General features: G+C 37.4%; 1 protein-coding gene and 1 pseudogene across 2 annotated transcripts in view; both read right to left on the bottom strand.

Moving 5' to 3' along the window:
* Window positions 1–7,799: 7,799 nt before the first annotated feature.
* INTS6 (integrator complex subunit 6) overlaps window positions 7,800–23,381 on the bottom strand; it is an 89,229-nt gene continuing 73,647 nt past the window's right edge. Inside the window, exons 11-17 of one of the 2 annotated variants that reach the window (XM_006879514.1) lie at window positions 22,845–23,060; window positions 19,111–19,237; window positions 17,860–18,002; window positions 16,585–16,816; window positions 11,110–11,484; window positions 10,446–10,539; window positions 7,800–9,407 (exon numbers count right to left, since the gene is read on the bottom strand). In XM_006879514.1, coding sequence (XP_006879576.1) covers window positions 9,314–9,407; window positions 10,446–10,539; window positions 11,110–11,484; window positions 16,585–16,816; window positions 17,860–18,002; window positions 19,111–19,237; window positions 22,845–23,060 — 1,281 coding nt within the window. In that variant the 3' untranslated portion in view covers window positions 7,800–9,313. The remainder of the gene's footprint in view (window positions 9,408–10,445; window positions 10,540–11,109; window positions 11,485–16,584; window positions 16,817–17,859; window positions 18,003–19,110; window positions 19,238–22,844; window positions 23,061–23,381) is intronic. The other variant, XM_006879515.1, reaches the window with a different exon arrangement.
* LOC102869089 lies at window positions 12,328–12,747 on the bottom strand (annotated as a pseudogene).

A 23,381-nucleotide genomic window follows, 5' to 3' on the forward strand; every position in this document is an offset into this window, starting at 1 on the left:
TCCACCCCCCCCCCTTCAAACCACCTGAAGAACTTGTGCAGGATCATTACAGTTCTCTGAGCTCAAACTATGATGCCCTTCTTCATCCCCAGACATCCTTGACAATAGGTGTCAAGGACAATAGGTGTCAAGGAGCTTTGAAAAGTAATTTCAGCTGTGTTTACATTGTTATAGACATCAAAAGAAGAAACAATCAGTTTTTACTTTTACAAACGGGTAGTTTCTAATACCCACTTAGAAAGAAGTATAAACACCTCCCATTTATCGTGACTTAAATGAGCAAACCATTCACTGTTGTGTGCTTGAGTGCTGATGCTCATTTAGGTCATTCAGGAGGTCTGCTCAGATCTACAACAGGATAAAAAGATCTCGAAGAATGGAGAAAACAACCAAGGAAAGCCTAAGTTTCAAGGGCCACTTCAGATTCCTTGTTGAACCCTTCTCTATCCTGGGCCAGGTGCTATGTAAGTAAGCGTCGCACTCCCACAATTACACGGCAAGACAATGAGAAAGATAAAACTATAAGCAAGTTCTTTCAGTATGGTTTTAAATACCACTGACTGGCTAATCGTTGTTGTGCACTGCTGAGTCAGAACCAGCCCATAGCTGAATCTCCAGTGGGTTTTCAGAGGCAGTTAATCGAATGGGAGACGATCTTATATCTGCAGTGTCTCTGGTGGATTCAAACTGCATAGCTCTGGGTTGGCAGCGCAACTTGCCTCCAAGCCAAACAATAGTAAGTAGTAATAATTGGAAAGTTCCCCTAAATAGTAAATGTTTGCCTTGGTTTATGAGAAGCTGAGGCTCAAATATTAAGGGCATTGATTTACATTTTGTCAATCCTGAATCCCGTGTTTACAGTGTCATATCATGAAGACTCATCAAACCATTTCCTAGGATCACGAACCACATAGACAGAATGATGATCTCCCCCAGCACAGGTGAAAGGGCGCTGAGACTTGTGGGGGCCCACTCTACCAGAACCCTGAGGCATCACAGTTGCTAGCATTTACTTACAAATGAAATCGGGTTAAAGAACATCAAGGCAACTGCTTGTAAGAGGCAAACAAAAGTAATATGCAGTGGAGAGGGCCTTCCACTGTTGAGTCAAGCAACTTGAAATATATATATATATATATATATATTCAAGATTATTATGCGTTTTGTAGGGCAAAGAAACATCTAAATGAATGGCATAGCCTCTGCTCTCTAGGAGCTTACCGTCTAAAGAGTAAGATGTGCATGTATTATGGAAGAAGAGTGAGAAATATGACAAAACGAAGTGAGGGAAGTCTTGTTTATTTTGGATATTGCTTTATAATGTAGAGGTAAGTGGATTGATGGCAGACTAGTTTCTCCCAAAATGTTCCCCCAGACTGTTAGTATAGGAAATGTAAGTAGTTCCATGGTTGGATATGTTGTATCATAGTCCTTCCAGAGTCACTACTAACATTACAAATTAGAAATTTAAGAAGTTGCCTTCTATACACAAAAGCTACTTAAGCATTCTCCACATTTAATTGACCCTGCCTGAAATCCTTTTTACACAATAGCACCTAAGAACAATCTGGTTTGGGAAATAGGTTGTCAACACTCAGCAGCACTAAGCTGATGTCATTAGTTAATATTTGTCATTAGTATAATATTCCAACAGCTAATCAGCAAAATTATCAAACCAAGTAATCTCATCTTTGTGTCTAGTCAGAATCTACTCATAGCTGAGCTATGGGGTTCTGGGAGGCTGTAAATCACACAGGAAGAAACTGCTCATTTAAGTTGGTGAATTCAACCACCTGTCTTTGGATTGGCAGTGTAACTCTCTGCCCAGTCATAAATGGTGGTCTTCTGCAATGTTAACTCTCAGATAGCATGCATCTTGATTTGGCTGTGCAGGCAAGTGACTATCAATAATTGAACCATTCCTGCCATCTGGTTGGCAAAAAGCATTTAAATTTGGCATTTTAGAGGGTCTTTAATCTAGAGGGTCAATGAAAGAGAAGACCCTCAACAAGATGAACTGACACACAGTGACTACCACAATGAGCTTAATTAAGTAGAGAGATTGTGAGAATGGTACAGGATAGGGCAAGGGTCTGTTCTTAGGGTCACCGTTGTCTCACTGGCACCTAAAAATAACAACTTGGGTTGCAGTTTTAAGATGCTAGAACAACTAACACCAAAACATTCCCACTTATTGCCTGAGTCAATCTTGACTCCTACTGATGGACATGTCTTTCTCCCATGCAGCAGGTGGTGGATCTGAACCACTGGTCTTTCCTTCATGACTGGTTACTTACATATCAAACCACCAGGGGTCCCAGCACAGACACTTTAATAACTGATATGGGGAGTTTCTAATGAACCATTGCAGTATTTATTAAAAATGTTCAGAGACCATACTAGAGTGTGATAATAAATCGACTGTAATGAGGTCACAGAGATAGTACAATCTGGCATCTTTCCAGTGGCATGCTAGATAGAGCTGACAAGAAAAAGGCATTCCTGGCTAGTGCAAACAGACAACAGTTCATACCCAGAGAAGCACTGGAGGTTCAAGGCCACCAAGTGGCATAATTTTTAAAAAAAGGCGTGGTGACCTCCTTCCAAAAAAAAAATCAACCATGGAAAACCCATAATTCTGACACATTTGGGACCCTAGAGTTGGAGGGATGGTGTGTAAAAGCAGGGGAGAAGTGGTAATGGGTGCTGAGCCCAGGATGAGAAAGCCTGTGTATTTCCAGCTCTGTCAGCTTAGGCCAAACTTAAGAGCGATGACTTTTAACAGTTCCCTCTAAAATGAATTGGATTTAAATGCTTTCTAAAGTGGTTTTTAGTTTCAAAGGCTCTTAGTTTCATTCTCTATTGTGCCTTTAAATACCACGTTTTTTTCTCCGTGAGGGGTATTTTAGATTGTTGGCAATGAATTACAAAAATGTCAATTGTCCTCTAAGTTATCACTGATATTTCCTATTTGTTAAGAACAATTATATGCTACCTTCTTTTCTTAGCTTCTAGTCCATGAGGTAATTTAATTGCATGGCTGATCAACCTAAGAATATAGAGTAAGGCAGCATTACATATTTTTTATACTCTTCAAGTCCAAAGAAAAAAATTATGACTTTGTCATTTAAAAGTGTCTCCTTAAACACAGTCCAGGGAAGCATTTTCAAGGGAGATTTCAGATACTTTGCTGAAAATGAAGGGTCTTGTATTCTAAAATCTATCATGTACCCTGAAGATTCTTATGTACTTTTAGAGGTATTGGCTATAGGAAATAATTTCAATCTTAATTAGAAATAATTTTTATAATTTACTGAAAAATTTGGCAATGAACTGAACATTAATCTGGAGTAAGTAAATGTACTAAATTGGAGGCTTTGAAAGATGCATATTAAACAAAAAATAGCAAAAAAATCCTTCTGCATAGCTACACAACAGTCCTGGATCCTTAAATTAAAACTTTACAGTCTTTTAAAAATGTACTCAAATCCTTAAACTAACTGCATAGAAAATGATGGCCTGAAACAATCCAGAGTCAAGCTCAGGGTATCAGAAGGCACACCAAGGCACTTACAGCTCCGTGTGTGTTAATGAGAAGTGACTGATGTACCAACTGTTGCTATCCACTCTGGCTAAATGTACCCATCTGAATTTTCCCACTTTTAAATCTTCCGACACAAAAGCCCAAGTCCAGATATGGAATAGTAAAGTCTTAATAACAAGAGAGCTAAACTGTCATAAAACAGGACTGATATAGGGGATGGGGGGAAAGACTGAGAAAGAGGGGATAAATAATGTATACTGCATTGAAACAGAGGGAGAAAACTATTTAAAAGGGGTATGTGATTAGGTATTAGTCTCATGACAGGAGTCCAGAACGAAGGCTGCATAGTGGAGTGGACCTGGGGGGAGGGACTGTAAAACAAACTTTTACTTTTCAAATAGAAGGATGGGGGGGAGAGGGGAGGGGTGGGCAGGGAGAAAAGTGCAACAATGAATAAATGGTAATCCAAATTTTCATTAAAAGTCATAATTAAAAATAAAATGTTGAAAAATGACACAGTAGATATTTTGAATTTTGTACTGTTATGTGCCATCTAGTCGTTTGCGACTCATAGCGACCCTATGTGCAACAGCCAGCCCTAAACCCTGCTCTATTGTGTGCCAATCGCACTGTCTCTGACACACCCATCCTGATTTCCCCAGTCACTGAATCAATCCACCTCATAGAGGGTCTTCCCCTCCTGCGCTGTCCCTCCACCCTACCAAGCATGATGTCCCTCTTAGCACATAAACATGGAATAGCCATTTGGAAAATTACTTTCAGAAATTTACTCCACGGGCAGACCTCACTAGGTGGTGCCTTTCCTCTACTTTCATTTTCCAGTTTGCTTTTCCCACTCTGACTGAAAAGTGAAATATCATTAAGCCTCATATTTTTTAAAACTAGGGTTTTAACTGCCTTATCCAATTTAAATAAGTAGTCTTCAAGGATATAGAAGATGCAGTGGGATTCCTCCCCCCTCCCTTAGCATTCTGGTTACAACTAGAAAAGTATAGACTGTGATTTTTACTGGTGGGTTTTTTTCCCTTGTCTTATATACCGTCAAACCAGATCTGACTAGCACAGACTGACCCTCTTTCTCCAGTGGAGCATCTGGTGGATTTGAACCATGTGACTTTGGGATTCCAGCACAGCTTCTTGCCACTAGGCCACCAGATCTCAGCGTGCTATTTTTAGAGCAGACTGCACATTCACCCTTTTTCTGAGATCCCAGCCACAGGCATTCCAGTATTACTTTTTTAGGGTTAAGGAGTAGTTAGCCTCCCTAGCAACAAGCAGTTACATGCTCACTGCAAATGTTCTTTCTAGCTATACTGAGTTTCTGAGTAGTTTCTCAACTGTCCCAGCTGTTATATCTTACATCTTGAGAGACTATTTCAAAACCATAAAGAAAATTATTAAACTCCATGTATTTTGCCTGCTCTCCCAATTCATTTGTACTTGATGTAGATTTAAACACTACCACGACAATAGGTTTCTATTTTCGGGAGACTTAGAAAAATTATAAGGCAAAGTAAATTACAAACCTTGCATTTTTAAAGAAAAATAAATTTGAAAACTAGCTAACTCATCTTAGGCAAAATGGTAGTTTGGCAGCTTATTCAGATCAATTCTAGTATTCAAGTGACTGCACCTGGATTTCTATACAGTTTTCCTGTTATAAAGTTATGCTGACTCAGCAATTTTCTCAGGATCTCTGATATGACACAAACTTGTTTGTCCTGGTACTTTTAGGCTCTGTCTTACAAACTGTCAAGAAGGACCAGTCCCTGGAGAAGAACACTGTGCTTAGTAAAGTGGAGGGTCATTGAAAAAAGGAAGCCTCTCAATGACATGCACTGATGTGGTGGCTACAAGAATTCAAACACAGCAGTGACTGTGGGAATGGTACAAGAACACGTCCTTTCATTCTTTTTTCGCTGTTACTTGGAATGGACTCAACAGCACCTAACAACAACATGCAAACTCAGCTCCAGTGGCATAATGGTTAGAAACTTAGCTGCTGAAAGGTGACAGATTCAAACCCTGCAGACACTATACAGGAGAAAATAACAGCCTTGTAATTATGGGACAATTATGCCCTGTCCTACAGGGACAAGACAGAAGAGTTGTGGTGTTGAAGAAGAGTACTGACTATCACATGGGCTGCCAAAAGAACAGGTATGTCTTAGAGAAAGTGCAGCCGGAGTGCTCCTTGGAGGCAAAGATGACAAAGCTTTGTCTCACATACTTTGAGCATGTTGTTAGGAGAGTCTGTTCCTTGGAGAAGGGAATCATGCTTGGAAAGGTAGAGGAAGACCCTTAACCAGACGGATTGACAGTGACTGCTCCAATGGGCTCAGAAAGTGTGAGGTCAGCACAGGATAGCACAGGGCTCACATAACAACTACTCAGGATCACTGTGAGTTGGAATTCAGTTGATGGCCATACGTTTGTCTTTCTGGGCTTATACTTGAATTATAAAATGGTGTAGTATAAGCAAAGCTGGAGCACAGTAGAATGACAAGTCTTTCAACGCTCAGCAGCAGTGAATACAGTATTCAAATGACTTCTCCTTCAAGTTTACATCTGTTTAATGTTCCCCTTTCCCCTTGGGCACTTATTTAACAGTCTTGGAAGAACAAGAGTCTCAGTAAAGAGTTGTTGGCAAATTTAAATAATATATGACAAAAAAAACCAACCCCACAAAGGATGGAGTAAGACTAATAAAATCAAGGAAAGGTGGATCTATATTAACTAAGCATCAGGCATTATTTTTATTAATGGAGAGAAAAAAAGTCAAAATCAGGAGGAAAATTATGCATAGGTTTTACATAAACTATAAATGAAATACTATCACATCATTTTATCTGGGTATCACTTGCATACTACGATAACTTATACTAGAAATCAAAGGAATTCTGTGACAAAAAGAAGGAATCTAATCATTCATTAGAAAATAGAAACGAGGGGAGTTCAATACAATATATCCTCTTAGTACTGCATCATGATTAACCACCCCAAGTCCACAATGAGTAGGTGAAAATGTCATTTATCCCTCAGAACAGGAAGTAGAGAGCCTTCTCAAAATCAAAGATGAAAAAAACTATACGTTCTACTGTCACAAGCAGCAAAGTCAAAGCCAAACTTGAACAGAAAGGTCACTGCTAAAACCTGGTGACCTAAAATGGTGACAGTTAAGAGAGATTCTTTTTTCTGGACTTCAGCTGTATAAAATGATGTCAAATCTTTAGGTCAGGAACAGACAGACCTGTCTTTTCCCTTCCCCCAAAGGTATGAGTTTTCAGATCTGCCTTAGTAATCAGAATGGAAATATCAGACTACACCACCTCAGAATCCACAAGTCTAAAATATACTCAAGTCTTTGTGAATTTATTTGCTTCTTTGGGGGAGGCATTTGCCTGGTCTTGTGTAAAAGGCGGTGACTACTCTTCTGGTGCAACAAAGGCACTGAAGAGATCAAACTGAGCTTGAGTCTTTATTACACAAAACTGGCAAGTTGGATTGATAAAGGCAGCTAATGGCTCAAAAGCAACTGACAGAAGAGACACACAAAAGAACCTTAAATAAAGATCTCAGCTCAGAGAAATGATCATTTCTAGATCAATGTCTAAAGCCATTCAGCGATGAAAAGGCCCAATAGCTATGGTCAAACTCAAAATATACTTTCCTTACAAGTAGAAGTATAGAAGTATTTCATGAATGCAATTAATAGTTAATATACCCAGTCTTTTAAAATACCCAAGATGGAGTATGTAAGTTTTTGTTTAGATGGATTTCAATGTGAGAATATAAAGACAAAGACCGCCACCACCAAGACTAAAGAAATGGTTACTTCCCAACTCATTCTAGGGTTCACCTCTGCCCTCCAAATGTACTAAAGGTCAAATGTGTAAAGGATTATTACCTCATTAACAACCAATTTAAGAAAATGAGACCTTTCTGCAAAATACTAAAACAGACTGAGCTCTTTCCTAGACATTAAATAGTAGAGTATTAGTGTGCATTTCAATAATTTCTAATCTTTTATGAATCTCAGAACCTCTAGTCTGGATTTTTTCCACTCTTGCTGTATTCTGCAAAGTGACTGTAGATAATTTTCACAACCCCACCTTTTAACTGATACACTGTTTTACACCTCAGTTATTTTGTAGAAATAAAAAAAAAGGTTTAAAGAATTACAGATGAAAATACTATACAATGTTAATATTAAATGCTCCCCACCCACTCTCTTGACAAGGGTTGTTTTCTTCAGTTCTAGAATTTCAAATGCTGTAGATTAAATTAGCAGATATTAAATATGACATTCAGGTTCATCTGTTCTTCATCAAAATTTACAGTATCATTTTTCTTTATCCTTAAACGTGAAAAAAAGTTGTTATAGCATAAAAAGGGTATGTGATTTTCAAATATTATGAATGTAAAAATAGTTCCATTTTATTGTAAATTTATTTCATTATCTTTTAATCCAAATGCATTTTAACCTCCTTTTCTACTGGCAATCCAAAAAGCACTATAAGGCACAGCATTGAGCTACCAATTAGAAGTGAATCCGGTCTTAGGAACATGTCCTCAGTTGGACTGAGAATGATGAATGGTTACTACTCCTTTCTAATCCTATTTAACTTGGTGCAATTGAAAATGATCAAAATCAAGGTCATCTTAAATGTGTTTCCTTTCCATTTCAGCTTCTAAATGAAACTGAGCATTTAAAAAGGAAAATAGTGAAGCAGAACGGGTCTCTTTTATGGATCTTTCTTTGTTGGATCCCTAATTTGTACAGCTCTTTTGTAGGCAAGCCAAGAAGTGGTTAAAGGCTAGAAACTTCAGAGCATGTAGTGTACCTACATCAACCAGTCCCCAGCAGCCTCAGTTCAGTGTAACCACTCACAAACTTAGGAAAGGGGCTGGAGGGAAGGAGGGAAACCAATGTCCAAAGTCTCTTCTTTGAATAACTTCCATCTAAGTATCAATCTACGTGCCACAGATACAGTCATTTCCATTACCTGGACCGAAATAGGAGTATGCTGGTATGGACAACAAAAACTAAGAACAAAGAGGAAAAAGACAACATATGTCATCTAACACACAATTACAGTATGTTAACAAAATATGAACTTCCAAGTGGTGTAATCTTCCAGTGCTTGAAAAGCAAGGCCTTTAAGGTTCCATTAATTTTTTTTCTAATAATTACTTTAAATGTGATATCTCCTAAGCCACACAAGAGTAAAATAGAGCATTTATTGATGGAATAACAAAAGTGCTTTTCTTAAATATTCTTCAAAATACATTTGTACAACTTACAATAATATATCCAAAATAACTGTATATACAAAACATTACCTAGTTTTAATGTATGTGCTTTTTTCCCCAAAAATTACAAAGTAACTCCTTTTTCTTTTTTGGCAAAGTTCAACCTTAACAGAGGTGACAATTTTAAAGGTTGGTTTAAGAAAATAGAACCTGAGGGAAATTGACACGCAAGAGTCAATGACAAGCAAGAGATCTGGAGGAATATTTTTAGTTCGTTAAATAAAAATTTTTTTTAGAATGATACTTTTCACATTACAAAAATAAACCAACAAGAAGAAAAAGTCACTGTAAAATGATGGGAAAAGGCGCTCTAGACTTGTTTTCTGTGTTTCAAATAACCAACAATGCATGTCAAAAATGAATGCAAGATAACCACCATCCTGTGTTTACTTTGTTTGGAGAAGAGAATGAACTAAGTGGCCACATTATTTTCTTTTAATTGCTATTAATATGGTTGATCTGATTGGCTCTTCGATGAATTTCATCCAAAAAGTTCTCCAGTTGTTCAATTAACATTCGCTTTTTAAACCTGTATTAAGAAAAATAAGTAATACCACTCTCAATTTGTTTTTAATAAAGTTATATACCAATATGTTAAAAAAAAGTTAAACAGAAAGATTTTTTAAAATAGGAATGAAAAATGAGCATTCTGTTATATATAAAATCTACTGTACGATTAACAAGGTATTAAATTGTGTATTATAAGTCTATACTTAACTAGACTTATGTACAGTGATTATTCCTTTCAAAACCAAAAATAAAAAGGTAAACAAAATAATCTAGTGTATAAAAGGGTTAAAAAGAGTATAATATAGTTGGGACTTGCAAAGCGACTATTCCAATAGCTTCTTTTCACATTCTTTTATAATTGAAAGTAGTATGAACAAAAATAAAATCTATAAAAAGGAATTGGAAACTAGAGTTGGGCTATAACTTTTAATAAGCATACTATTTTAACTGTTTCAACTAGAAAGATTACAAGTCAAAAATAATTAGACAGCTAACAGTATGTAATGGTACACAACAACAGTGTTCAAATGGCAATACAGGAAGCTTTCAAATTAAAATTGCATTTATCTATATAGGTATTCATACTGCTGATGCTATTTAAAATCTAAGAACTCTAGGTAGTCTATACTTATCAGCTATATGAATATCTATTTTATTACACAACTTTTTAAAAGGCAAATGTGAATATAGTGCAGGGACCAGCCATATACACATGAAATGAACAGCACTCAAATATTACCTTTCAAACTGATTTCTAATCATTGATTAATATTAACTGCAGTTCAAATATTTCAAGGAGAGAGAAATTAGAGTCTGTTTCTTAAAAAAGACATTTAAAAGTCCCAGAATAGGATAAATGAGAGTTACAAAAATATCTAATAATCTGCAAAGAGAAAAAGTACACTTGTTTTTAAATGCTGAAGACTGTGTACAGTTAGTTTTTAAGTTCTTTAACTACATGGATGTGTCACATACAATTGCACAGACAATACACTCTACTGTAATAATGACTGTATAAACTGCGGACTCATTCCATAACCTACAGCTGTTTGCTTACCTTGAAGCTTCTTTGATAACATTCTGTAAAAATATTAGCCTTGTTTGTAAACTGCCTTGCACATGCTTGAGTAAAGTGAAAATTCTTTCATATTCTGAAAGCAAGTAAAAAGAAAAATTAGGAGCTTTCATTTGCACTCTTACTCAGTATTCTTCTACTGCAGTATATAAATGCATACAGAGACAAAAGACTATCATCATTTAAGATTTGATAATGTATTTTAACAGATACATGTAAATTAAAAGAAATATCAACAGATACAGTAACCTATCAAGCACAATTTTTATTAAAAGTCCCATTAATAAGGTCTCAATCATAAAGCTTATTTAAAAGGACAAATAAAGACCTTTTTGGTAATACTACCCAAAAAGGAGGCAGAGTCTTGACAAAAATGCATTCTTATCACAATTCTAAACTAGATTTAACAAGGAGGTACGGTACATGGGGAGAAAAACTAGGTTAAGAGTTTTATTTTAGTTTCAAGTTTTTTGCATAAAATTCTGCCAAAGACTTTTTAAGTGACTAAATTCAGATATTGTTCAAGTCCAATACAAAAAAAAAAACACCCACAAAATCGAATCTAGATTCTGATACATACTTTTAATTATTTGATTTTTTTGTTTGACAAAAATAAAATCCAAGGGTTGTCTCTAGTTATACTTACTTCTTCCTGGTTTTCTGATCTCTTTCATTATTTGTGCTTTTAGTTCAGTGTTGATCTCTTCATGGCTTCTGCAATGCATTAATTTCTTTCCTTTGTTGAGTGAAGATGCTGGTACATTCTCTTCAGCACATTGTTCTTTGCCTCTTGGGTCCTCATGATTTTCTAAAAATCCACCAACAGTGATGTCATTAGTTCCCAAATGGTCATGGCTCAGAGCCTCTGTATGGTTGACTGGTCGTTCCAGTAAACTGGCTGGAGAAGATGATGTTGAAAATTCTGGATCCATAGCATTTGGCGTAATGTCTGATGGAAGTTGGTCTGCAACATGATTTTCAACCACATCATCCATTGCTGAATCATTAGGGGTTTCTGAAACTGAAACAAAGAGGGAGAAAATGATGAGAGCCAATTCAAAGTACGCAGTAAAAAATGGTACAAAGGAACATTATATAGGCAAATCACAATCGATTTCCTTAATTAATACAAATATAATGGGATGTGGTCCTTAAGTTTTGTCAAACAAGTTTCACTTTATGTTGCTATTAGGAGTCAAAAATTAAGTACCACTCAAAGCGACCCTATGAACTACAGATCTAAACCCTGTCCTGGCCCATGCCATCTGCTTTGTTTCTGATATCCTTGAGCCCACTGTTGCATCACTATTTCAATCTATCTGGTTCAAGTTCTTCCTTGCTTTTGCTGACCGCTCCAACTCTGCAAGCATGACATCTCTCTCCAAGGAATGTTACTGTTTCTGTTGAGTACCACCAAGTCAGAACCAACCCACTAGCTGACCCTCCAGTGGATTTTCAGAGAATAGGAGGACACTGCCCATCCTTCTTCCCTGAAGGAGCTGGTGGATTCAAAGGCCACTTATGCTCCCTTCTCCAAGGAACAGGTTTTAATTAGAAATTTTCACAATGTATGTAATTTCTCAAAAGCCAGTTTCAACAAGTTTTTAGTCCTCTGGTTTATTCTGTAGCAACTTTATTGAATAAGTGGAGTATTTTTAATTTTGATTTTTATGCTTTAAAATCAGTCACCAAACAGTCAATCCAATTCATGGCAAGATCATGTGTGTCAAGAGCAGAACTATACTCTCTCTATAGGGTTTTCAGTGGCTGAGGATTTTTTTTTCCCCAAAAGGAGGAAAACATTTCTTTCTTTCTTCTGAGAGAGACATTTTTTTTTTCGTCCACAACCTTTATTATCACAGGGCTACTTGAGTGGGATGAAGCGGGAGGAGTGGGTGGCCGTGCTTGACGGGCTTGTAGGTGATGGAGAATTCACCCAGGTAGTGTCCGATCATCTCGGGCTTGATCTCCACCTGGTTGAAGGTCTTGCCGTTGTACACGCCCACCATGCTGCCCACCATCTCGGGCAGGATGATCATGTCCCGCAGGTGCGTCTTCACCACCTCGGGCTTCTCCATCGGGGGCGCCTCCTTCTTGGCCTTGCGAGCCGCTTCAGCAGCAAGTGCTGCTTTCTGCGCAGACCCCGGTTCAGCCGCCGCCGCTGCCGAGCGCTGTACAGCTGCATCAGCTGCTCGTAGGACATGTCCAGCAGCTGGTCTAGGTCCACGCCGCGGTAGGGGAACTTGCGGAAGGTCCGCTTCTTTTTCTGCTCCACTTCCGCCATCTTGTCGGAGCCTCGGGAAAGGGCGCTTCTGAGAAAGACATCTTAAGTGGACTCGAACATCCAACCTCTTGATTAGTAGCAAAGCATGTTAACTCTTTAACACCCAGGAATTTCTTTTACTTCTTGGTGAAATAAAAATAATGAAAATTATCACAGCCATATTTCCATTGGGAGGCCCTACTTCATTCCCACCTAACTCTGCCTCATAGATCAATAATCATTTACATGCAAAAGTGAACACTGAAGGGTCTGATACCCAGTTTGTACTGCTCCACATTCTGCAGGGAACATAGTATTAGTGTGTCATGTTTCACAGTAATGTGAGTAAAAGTGACGAAAGCCAATTTCAAAGCAGACCATAAAGAAGGCTACAAAGGAGCAACATCATATATAGCAAATCGCAGACATTATTTCTCGACTAATGCTTATTAACAAAAAATGTAACATGGTTCTTAAGTTTTGCTATAGTTGTTATGAAATAAAATACTACAAAAAACCCACTGCTGGCCAATTTCAACACACAGTCATCCTCCATTGGTTCTTAGGAGGCTATAAATCTTAATAGGAGGAGACACTGTCCACTTTTCTTTTGAGGAGTAGGTGGTGGATTTGAATCGCTTATCTTTTCATTCACAACAGCACAATTCTTAATACATTAGGCCATGAGATCTCCTTAAAGAAGGAAGGTATGCTAGGCTTTAATTTAAAACGTTCATATTTACAAAATCTACAATATCTCAGAATCTGTGCATTATTTCAACAAAGCAGAGCCAGTTGGTGCCCCCTCAGTTCACTAGTCTACTTGACCCTGAAGTTTGCATGACTGCCAGATTACTAGAGTTGCTCTCCACAGAAAAGAGAATTCTAAGTTTCCTGACTGCTTAACCTTCAGGACACTGGCTAAATTCTGTTGTCCTTGTTTACTGTCCAAAATGTAAACTCTCTGTTCACTCATGCATTTGTTTTGTAACACAGTCTGAGCTGACTTACAGTTGACCCTCCCACAGGTTTTCAGAGGCTGAAATGACAAGGGAGGAGAATCCCCATCTTTCTCCTACAGAACAACTGATGGGTTCCAAATGCTTGCCTTTGGGTTGGGAGTGCAACTGTTTATCACTAGCCCACCAGTTCTCCCTCCTTTCAACCACTAGCGATCCCAAAAAATCTTTTCCAAAGTCCTAGTCCATAAACACTCTCCACAACAATTCAGGATCTACCTAAAACTCGGCTCTCTCCTGAAGAAACGACTTTCCACTCTAGACCCGAAGAAATTGCTGCTTCTTCAACACTATGAGCTTAAAATCATATTCGCCACCCGTTGCCATTGCAAGGCCATTTTTTCTACGTACATTTATAAAAATGTTCTGACTGAAGGTTCTGTCACTCCTCTTCCCTCTGATGTCAGTCATCATTACCTTGTCTCTAGCTCTGGCTCCTAGCCTTCTTCCAAACCTCAGCTCCGTCTGACCTCATTCTAGGCTGTTAGCACCCAAAGTGAGGGTCAGGATACAATCATGATCAAAGAGCTTGCTAGAAATGTTCATTCCGAGCCCTATCACAGGCCAGTGAATTAGAATCAGTATTTCAACCACTCCCAGGTGATTCATATGCACAGTAAATCTGACATTCTAATTCACTCGTCGATGACAGGGCTCAAGATGGACATTTCTAGCAAGCTCTCTGATAAAAACTGTGCACAAATTCATATTCACTTTAAAGTTTTACAAGTTCAACTACCTAGACAAGAAAGTCCTCAACTTATTACCAAAGAACTCTTCCATTTACACTTTGCCTCTTATGTCAAACAAACTCAGACACCTAGGAGCAGACTCATATCGTGCAAAGCAGTGCTTTAACCCGTGCACACTACGACTCCAGAGACTCCTCCCCAGGATTCCTCAAGGGCATTAGATCTCTCTCTTCCTATCTACCCAGTTTAAATCCATGAATAATTTTGCTAATGTCATACATTCTCTTGCTCTGCTGTTCTCCTGTACCATCTTGTATGACAAGATTAAGCCAAATCCCCCACTTAGGTGACTTTCTGCTTGCTCTAGAACAGCATTTAAATAACTGGGATCACTGGATAACCACTACCCAACTCTGGAGAGAAGTCACAGTCACCACCTTTACTTGGATCTTCAGCACTGCCAAGCAGTTTCTTCCTTTGGACAGGACAGTATTCAATCTTTCTCCACTCTCAAATCTCTGACTTACGTAAACGCTCCTCTCCCAGGGGGTTGGTGAACAAGAAACTTAGAATTCAGCTGCTTTCTTTGGGGAACAGTTCTAACAATATCTTAACGATCTTTACAAAGTAAAGAAGCAAAACCACGGTTCCCAGCTTCCACTACATCCCCCCACTAAACACACAGCCACATTTGTCCTATTAAAGCGGCATTTTCTCATCTGGGGTTCAGACCATTCCATTTGCCCTCTTAACAATCTGTGCTGGTTTTGCCTTCTCTCATCTTGTTCGAACTTCTCCTCCACTGAACTCTATTATATCAGTACTTCAACACACTTAAAACCCTCAAGCAGGCATTTTAGCACCTTTTCATGCTGTCACTTCGTTTTTCCATCTTTCTTTTACAACTTAAATGTCTTCAAATGGTGTGTATTCACTGTCCCCCTTTCCTCATTTCCTACACTTCCCTTAACCTGCTTTATTCCTGCCCCTTCACTCCACCAAAATGATTCTTGCTAAAGTCAAAGACACACAGAATCTTTCTGACCCTCTTGATTGAGTTTTTCAAGTAGTATCTGAGACTGTCAGCAACTCAAATTCTGACAGCTCAACTAAAAACCACTCAGAATCACTGCTGTTGAGTTGGTGATCCTCCACCAAATGGTTTCCAAGGCTGTGAAGTCTAACTGGAGGAGACTGCCCGTCTTTCTCTTTCGGAATCACTGGGAGATTTGAACCACTGGATATACAGCTTTTTGGTCAGTAGCTCAACACCCTCCAGACCGTGCCACCAGAGCGTTCGCACAGAACTCACTATTTTCTTCTACCTCTCTAATCATTCTTTATGTTCTTTTATGAACCTTCTTTCTCCTAACTTTGGAACTTGTAAGGCCTGTCGTAGGCTCCTTTCTGACATGAGATCTTATAAAATTTTAATGTGCATGTTAAATGCTGAAGTTTCTCCTTTCTGAGACTTGGTGAGATTTTATTTACTCCAATGACCTAACAGGCACTTCTAAACTCTCTCTGCATCTCTTCCTCCATTAAATACCGGACACCACCATCTCAATGTCTCTCAAGACAGAAATTTCACTCCTCCTTGCCATGGACCCAACAATGAATCAATGGCCAAGTCCTTTGCTAATAGATCCAAGTATTTATCAAATAATTATTTTCCTCATAGACCACCATTATCTCTTTAAAGGTTAAGTAACAGCACTATAGATGGTGCTTCTGCATCCGTAATAATTACATAACACGCTGTATTACTGTTATTTGCTGTTGAGTCACCTGTGACTCATAGTGACTCTATGTACAATAGCCTTAAACCCCGCTCTAATAGTCAATAGACTATTTAATGAGTTATTGAATTAAAAGGAAATGGAAAGCCATCTTTCTGTGGAATTAATAATATCCCTTTTAATAGTAATATTTTGATATATTTAAGATTTGATATTTTAAAGCACAAGAACTACCAAAGTATCATGAATATGAAATGTTCATCATAAAGACACACAAAATTATCATACAAAATGTAAATTAAATATACTTTATATAAAACAAGCAAGTATCTTCTCTAAAACTCTCATTGTACTGTAACAATTTTTCTTCCTAAAGAGAAATGAAAGAAAACGCCCATAAACTCCTACTTTTGTGCGGAGGAAGTGGTCTGGTAAGGTCTGGCTGAGCCTGAGTCACAGGCATGGGTGGTCCTTTTCCTCCAATATGATTGTTCACGACAGGATTCTGCTGTCTGCCTCTCAGCAGTGGAGACATGCACCTGCGTCTTTTGGGGATTCCTTGCATATTTGGTTCTCCTGGTCGTTTATGTTTATTTTGAGGTCCAGCCACGAATTCGTCTGCTTCATCTATCATCATACCCTGTAACAAAAAAAAAAAACAAAAAACAACCCAACACATATATAACTTCCCTAAATTTACAGGCATTTTTTTAATTTGCAAGGCTAATTCCAATTAAAACAACTGTATTATAGATATGTTGCCATTTATTAGTTACTCGGCAAGGAAAAAACCTCAGAGTACTTTAGCTAATCTAAAAATTGTTATTATCTTGCTAAATCCCAAGAACCTAGCAAAATACTTGGAGTATTTGTTAAATAAATGAGTGATCAGTTAAAAGTGTAACTTTATTTTATGAGGAAAAAATCATCATAAATCACATTAAGATTACTTAACTGAGATTCTAACTTATTGTACAATAACATTAAAGGGTTTGAAAACTTTAGAAAACACACTATTGAACAAGGCAAAAAGTCTCTGGGAGTTGAGTCACACAAGCCAGCATACCTGGTACAAGATTTCCCATTAACGCGAAAATTGAGAGAAAAGTTAGAATTGACTAAATTTTTTTTAAAATGAAGCAAAAAAAGAAAAATGAGGCAAGAGTTTACTGTGAATTTTACCCTCTCAAGACTCCTTTTACAAATGAAAAGATGACAGTATCATGTAAGGAAGAATATTTAAGTTGTAAATAAAGAGGGAAATATATACCCCTTGTTGCTGTGAGGCTGAGCCTTGTGCCATTGGGGTATCAAATGCTATAATGGTTACCCACGGTGCACAGTGTTGGTGGAGCTCCCAGTTGAAGACAGGTTCGGATGCAGGGGTGACATCCACTTCCTAAACCACATGCCTCTGGAAACTGTATGAACGATAGTTCATACTAAATGACGACAGTTACAGAAAGGCTTCAAGCCTTTTGTTCATAGGGTTGCTCGATTTGATGGCAATAAACAACAACATATGCCCCTTTACCCCCACATAATACTGGTTACATAATTTAAGAAAGGACACTATTTTTTTAAATAAATCAAAGAGTATTTTAGTCAAGGAGAAACTGATACAAACTGTTATTATCTACTAGCCTAGCAAAAGAATTATTTAGTGGAACACTTTAAAATTACCTTCTTATCCAGCTTAAATGGGTTACCAAACGTATGCAACCTCCGAGGCTGGTCAGGATCAAGTTCTCTTAGTGGAGAAGGTACTTGCTTGAGGTACTCCTGGTAATTCCCCATTTGTGCTATAGGAACACTGTGTACTTGATCTTTTGTAAGACAGAACAGAACAACAAAAGTAAGCTTCACTAAAACCATACTCATCTCCTTATCAAATAATGTCTTCTCTCTATTAACACAATCTAGTGCTTTTCTAAGCAGTCTTCCCTTAGTATATATTAGAAATCAGTCTGCTACAATTATAAATATGTATTATATAATCTTTACATTTTAAAAATTAAATTCAAAATAATGATTTCACTTCCTAAACAAAAGACTGTAGCTCATTTCAGTACATAAACATATGTAGCCTTACCAGAAAAAGGTATGTGTCTTCTACTTTGTCCCAGGGAAAACAATTATTTATTGAATTACTGAAGAATTTACAGAAGAGAAAAGCCCATAAATAACCCTTTTTCTATGAGGCTGTCATTGAAACGCTTAAGTCATATGGCAAAGGGTTACATTCTCAACCGGTTTGTGAAGTAGATGTGAGAAGTACAAGTGAAGGAAACACAGAACATGCAATAGTCAAGTTCACCAAATACACCATCAACTGCGTGAGGAATCAATCGGTCTTGAAGTACAGCCTGAAAGCTCCTTAAAAGTGAAGATGGTATTCACCCAACTTTGGGCATATAATGAAAAGGAATAAATTTCTAGAAAAATGTATCATCCTTAGTAAAGCTAGGGGTCAATAAAAAGAAGAAAAGTTCTGTATGAACAGATTGAGTCAGTGGCTACAATAACAGGCTCCAAAGCAGTAACGAGTAATGATGACAGCACAGGAGCGGCAGGTTCTGTTGTCCTTAGGATGACTGTGAGTTAGAACTCATTGGATGGCACCTAAAAGCAGGTACTGGCCATGCAGAGTTAACCCACAAATGCAGCGTATGAAGATGGTTTATAAACTCAAGCATGTAAACAGAAGAGGAAAGATACAAAGCAAATGTTTACCTCTGGGACTGTAATCTGGGCAAAGAGTGATGGTAAAGAAAGTGGCAGAGTAACACAAATGTTTTACAGAGTTGTTATCCTATTACAGTTATTCTTTAAGTTGTAATTACTACACCATATTTTTATCCATACTGCTAAGGCAAAAAACACACAAACAAAAACAACCCCCCCCCCACAAACATATTAACACCATTCTCTAACCTTCATCCTGTCCTTTAAGAAATTTGCGGGTGCTCTTCAAAAGATTGGATCTCATTCTTGTTAAGTGATCCAAAAGATTCCGTCTTGGTATGTCGTAAGCATTTCTAAATGTCTGTGGTTTCAAATCCTATTGTTAAAACATTTAAAAATAAAAGTAGTTTTCAAGTGCAAATCTTTAGCTTGGAATAAAGTTTTAGAAATATGATATACAACTTATCTGGGAAAGAAAATGCAACAGCCTACAAAAAGAATTTATAAATTTTAAAGATGTTTAAGATTTTTAAATACACCTTTATGGTACATTTTAAAGAGGAAAACAAGGTATACAATTTGAAGGGAGTTAGTAAATTTATAGTTGCAGAACAATCATCACAATCTAGGTTTATAACATTTTGTCACCCCAGGAAATTCTTTGTGGTCATCTTTCACTCCTCACTTCCATCCCAACCAGTTATATGCTTTTATTATCTCTATATTCTATTTTATTAATAGTATCTTATAAATATAGCTTTTGTATCTGGCCTTTTCAGTTAATGTTTTTATCATTCAACCAAGCTACTAAAATAATATTAATAGTTTGTTCCTTTTTTATTACCGAGCAATACTCCACTACAGATAAGCTACATCTTCTTTAATAATCATCAACTGAGAAAAAGTTGGACTTCTTTCTTTTCGAAGCTGTTATGCATAATACTGCTCTGAGCATGGTATAAGCCTACATATGGACATATTTTCCTTTTTCTTGTGTAGACACCAACAAATTGTTATTGTGGCAGGATGGCAAAGGCATGCTTAACTATTTAAGAAACTACAACCATTCATTCCCCACCGACAAGGCCTAAGAGTTCCATCTACTCACATCCTAACATTTGATTCTTTCCTCCTCCAAGCTTTTAAAGTTTTAGCTGCTCAAGCAAGTATGAAGCAGTATCTCACCATGATTTTAACTTGTATTTCTCAAACGGCTAATAATGTTGGGGATTTTTTCATTTTTCTATGTTATGCCAGAAAGTTATAATAGCCTAGTTGCAAGGAGCTGATGTTACCAACACAAAGGCACTTGGTTCAAATCCTCCAGCTGTGATGCACGAGAAAGATGGGCAATTTCCTGCCATGCAAGTAACAGTATCTGAAAACCTGCTGGAGAGTCAGCAATGAATTGGTTCGTTCTTGACTTCACGTAACAATTAACAAAGGGCAACTTCTCTTTCATTCAAGGGAGTTCTGGTGACCTAGTGTTAAGGAGTTGCCCTGTCAACCTAAAGACATGGAGTTTGAATCCACCAGCTGCTCTGTGGGAGAAGGTTGTCAAGCTCCTCTTTTGTTATTTACTGTCTCTAAAAACCAGCTGAAAGGTCAGCTGTGAATTGGTTCTAACTCCATGGCATACAACAACAACATGTGCTGTCTATTTTGAGGAGAGTCTTTTGTTAGGAGGGGCTGATCCTTGGAAAAGGACATCACACTTGGCAAAGTATAGGGTCAGCACCAGAGAGAAGACTGAGATGGATTGATATGGTGACTTTAACAATGGACTTGAGTATAACAGTGAGGAGGAGGAGGCACAGGATAGGGCAAGATTCAGATCCACTGTTCTCAGGGTTGCAACTAGCCCCTAACAACACACATTATCTTTGGTGATTTGTCTATTTCATTAACTCAGTCATTTTTTTAAAAAAGTGAGCTGTCTTAGATACGAACAGACACTTCACCAAAGAAGACATTCAGATGGTGAACAAACACATGAAGAAATGTTCAAAATCCCTATCTCTAAGAAAGATGCACATCAAAATAACTATGAGATAGCATCTCACCCCAGTAACAATAGTAAAATTCAACAGAGCAGCAAACAACAAATGCTGGCAAGGTTGTGGAGAAACTGGGACCCTTATTCACTGTTGGTGGGAGTGTAAAAAGGTGCAACCTCTATGGAAGATAGTATGGCACTTTCTCAAAAAGTTGAAAATAGAAATACTATTTGACACAGCAATTCCACTACTGGGAATATACCCTAAAGAAACCAGAATTGCCACCCAAGCAGATATATGCTCTGCTCATCCACGTTTACTGCAACTTTGTTCATAATAGCAAAGAGCTGGAAACAACCCAAGTGCCCATCAACAAATGAATGGATAGAGAAACTGGTATATTCACACACTAGAATATTATGCAGCATTGAAATGCAAAGAACTCATGAAATACTATACAAAATAGGTGAGCATGGAGTACATTATGTTGAATGAAATATCTCAGACACAAAAGGACAAATACTGCACAATGTCACTGTTATATAACAGGACTGACATGGGAGTTTGGGGAAAACTAAGAAAAAGAGGAGATAAATAATGCACATGGCACTGAAACAGACAAGGGAGAGAACTGTATAAAAGGAATATATGATTAGGTATTCTTGGCATGAGAAGAGTCCAGAATAAGAGATGCATAGTAAAAAGGGGGGAGGGGGAAATGTATAACGATGAAAGAACTTTTTTCCCCCAAAGAAAAAAAGCAAACTGGAGAGGAGGAGAGCAGGGAGGAAAATGTGCAACAATGAATGAATGGAAATTTAAATTCTTTATAAACTTTCATTAAAACCTTAATTTTTAAAAAAGTGGGCTGTCTTTTATTACTGGGTGGCATGAGTTCTTTACATATTGTGATATCAAGTCTTTTACTAATTTTCTTCTACCTTGTCCTCTTCTTTGGAAAAGAAGTTTACTTTTTTTTTTAACTTGTGCTTTTTGTATTATGGTTTATAAATCTTTGCTATTCTAATCACAAAATTTTCTCCTATGTTTTATACTTTGAGTTTTTCCATTTAAGTCCATGATTATACCTCAAGTATAACACTATGTCTATCTAGCACCATTTGTTGAAAAGTTTGTCATTTGCCAATTGAATTGTTTTGGCACCAGTTAGAAATTAGACAATGTGTGAAAGACCAGTTCTACTTTCTATTCTGTTGTAATAAACTCTATGCTCATCCTTCTATCAGTACCATAAGGTGTTGATCGTTGTAACTTTATAGTATGTTTTGAAACCAGGCAGTGTAAGCTCTCCAATTTTATTCTTCTTTTCCAAAACTGCTGTGGCTCTCTAGGGTCTTTATATTTATATATAAGTTTTAGAACCCAACTTGTCACTTCTTTTAACAAGCCTGCTGAGACTAGTATGTTTCTAATAATGAGTCTTAGTAGGATACATTAGGATAAGAACATGCTGTACCCAAGGTCATCAGTATCAGAGTATCAAAGTACAGTGAAATCGTGATTATGCAACTTCAAGAAAATATCTAAGCCTCTGCTTTCTCATTCATAAAATGAACAAGCTAGTGTACTCTTCACCAACCTACCTTACTGTTCATTTACCAAATAGACTGCTTGTTTATATTCTAAAGTTAACTGATTCAGTGGTGGCATAATGATTATTATACGGCAGAGATAGAGGTAATTCTTAAAATACTGAGTAACAAAATGCCAGGTAATAGAATTCACAGCACAACAGACCTTTACTACAATAGTACTAAATTCAGGGGAGCTCTGGTGGCCTAGTGGCAAGAAGCTGCACTGCAATCCCAGAGGCGCATGGTTCAAATCCACCAGATGCTCTGCCGGGAAAGGAGGGACAATCTCCTCCTGTACCAGTCAGATCTGATCTGACAGTACACAGATACACACACACAAAAATAATAATAAAATAAAAAAAAAATAGTACTAAATTCATGTAGGTATTACCTTATTCAGCAAAGCAACTTGGAACCCAGTATATTCCTTCATATTAAGGTCTAGCAGTCTGTGAGGAACATCGTCTGAGATTCCCTGGAGCAACTGTTGAAAATCTTTCCTATACGCCATTGATATACCATGTGATCGGCTTCGGACTTTAATGCCGGTTTCCTGTACTACCTTTTTGCCTACGGATCCAATAACTCGATCAGATTCTATTTTGGCCTAAATTAAAAATAAAGAACAGTTACCTTAATATAATTTCAACTGTTAAATCAGACACTGTTAGTTATGATCCTCTAGAAAAGCTAAATATATAATAAAGAGAAGCTTGAAGATATTAAAAACTCTAGCAGCACAGTTTATATCAAGTAATCAGAAGCAAACATTTTTAAACAACAATGCCTAGTGACTTTAAAATCATAACAAATCTAAACTTTTAAACAGGTGAAACAAACAACTTCAATTTGTTGTTTTATTTATTTAAATTACTACCTTTGCAATCACTTGCTATGTATCAGAGGACTGGACAATGACTAGGAATGA

This window comes from Elephantulus edwardii, unplaced genomic scaffold (assembly GCF_000299155.1).
Source record: "Elephantulus edwardii isolate Elephantulus edwardi_28Jun2011 unplaced genomic scaffold, EleEdw1.0 scaffold00004, whole genome shotgun sequence".
Classification (NCBI taxonomy): Eukaryota; Metazoa; Chordata; class Mammalia; order Macroscelidea; family Macroscelididae; genus Elephantulus; species Elephantulus edwardii.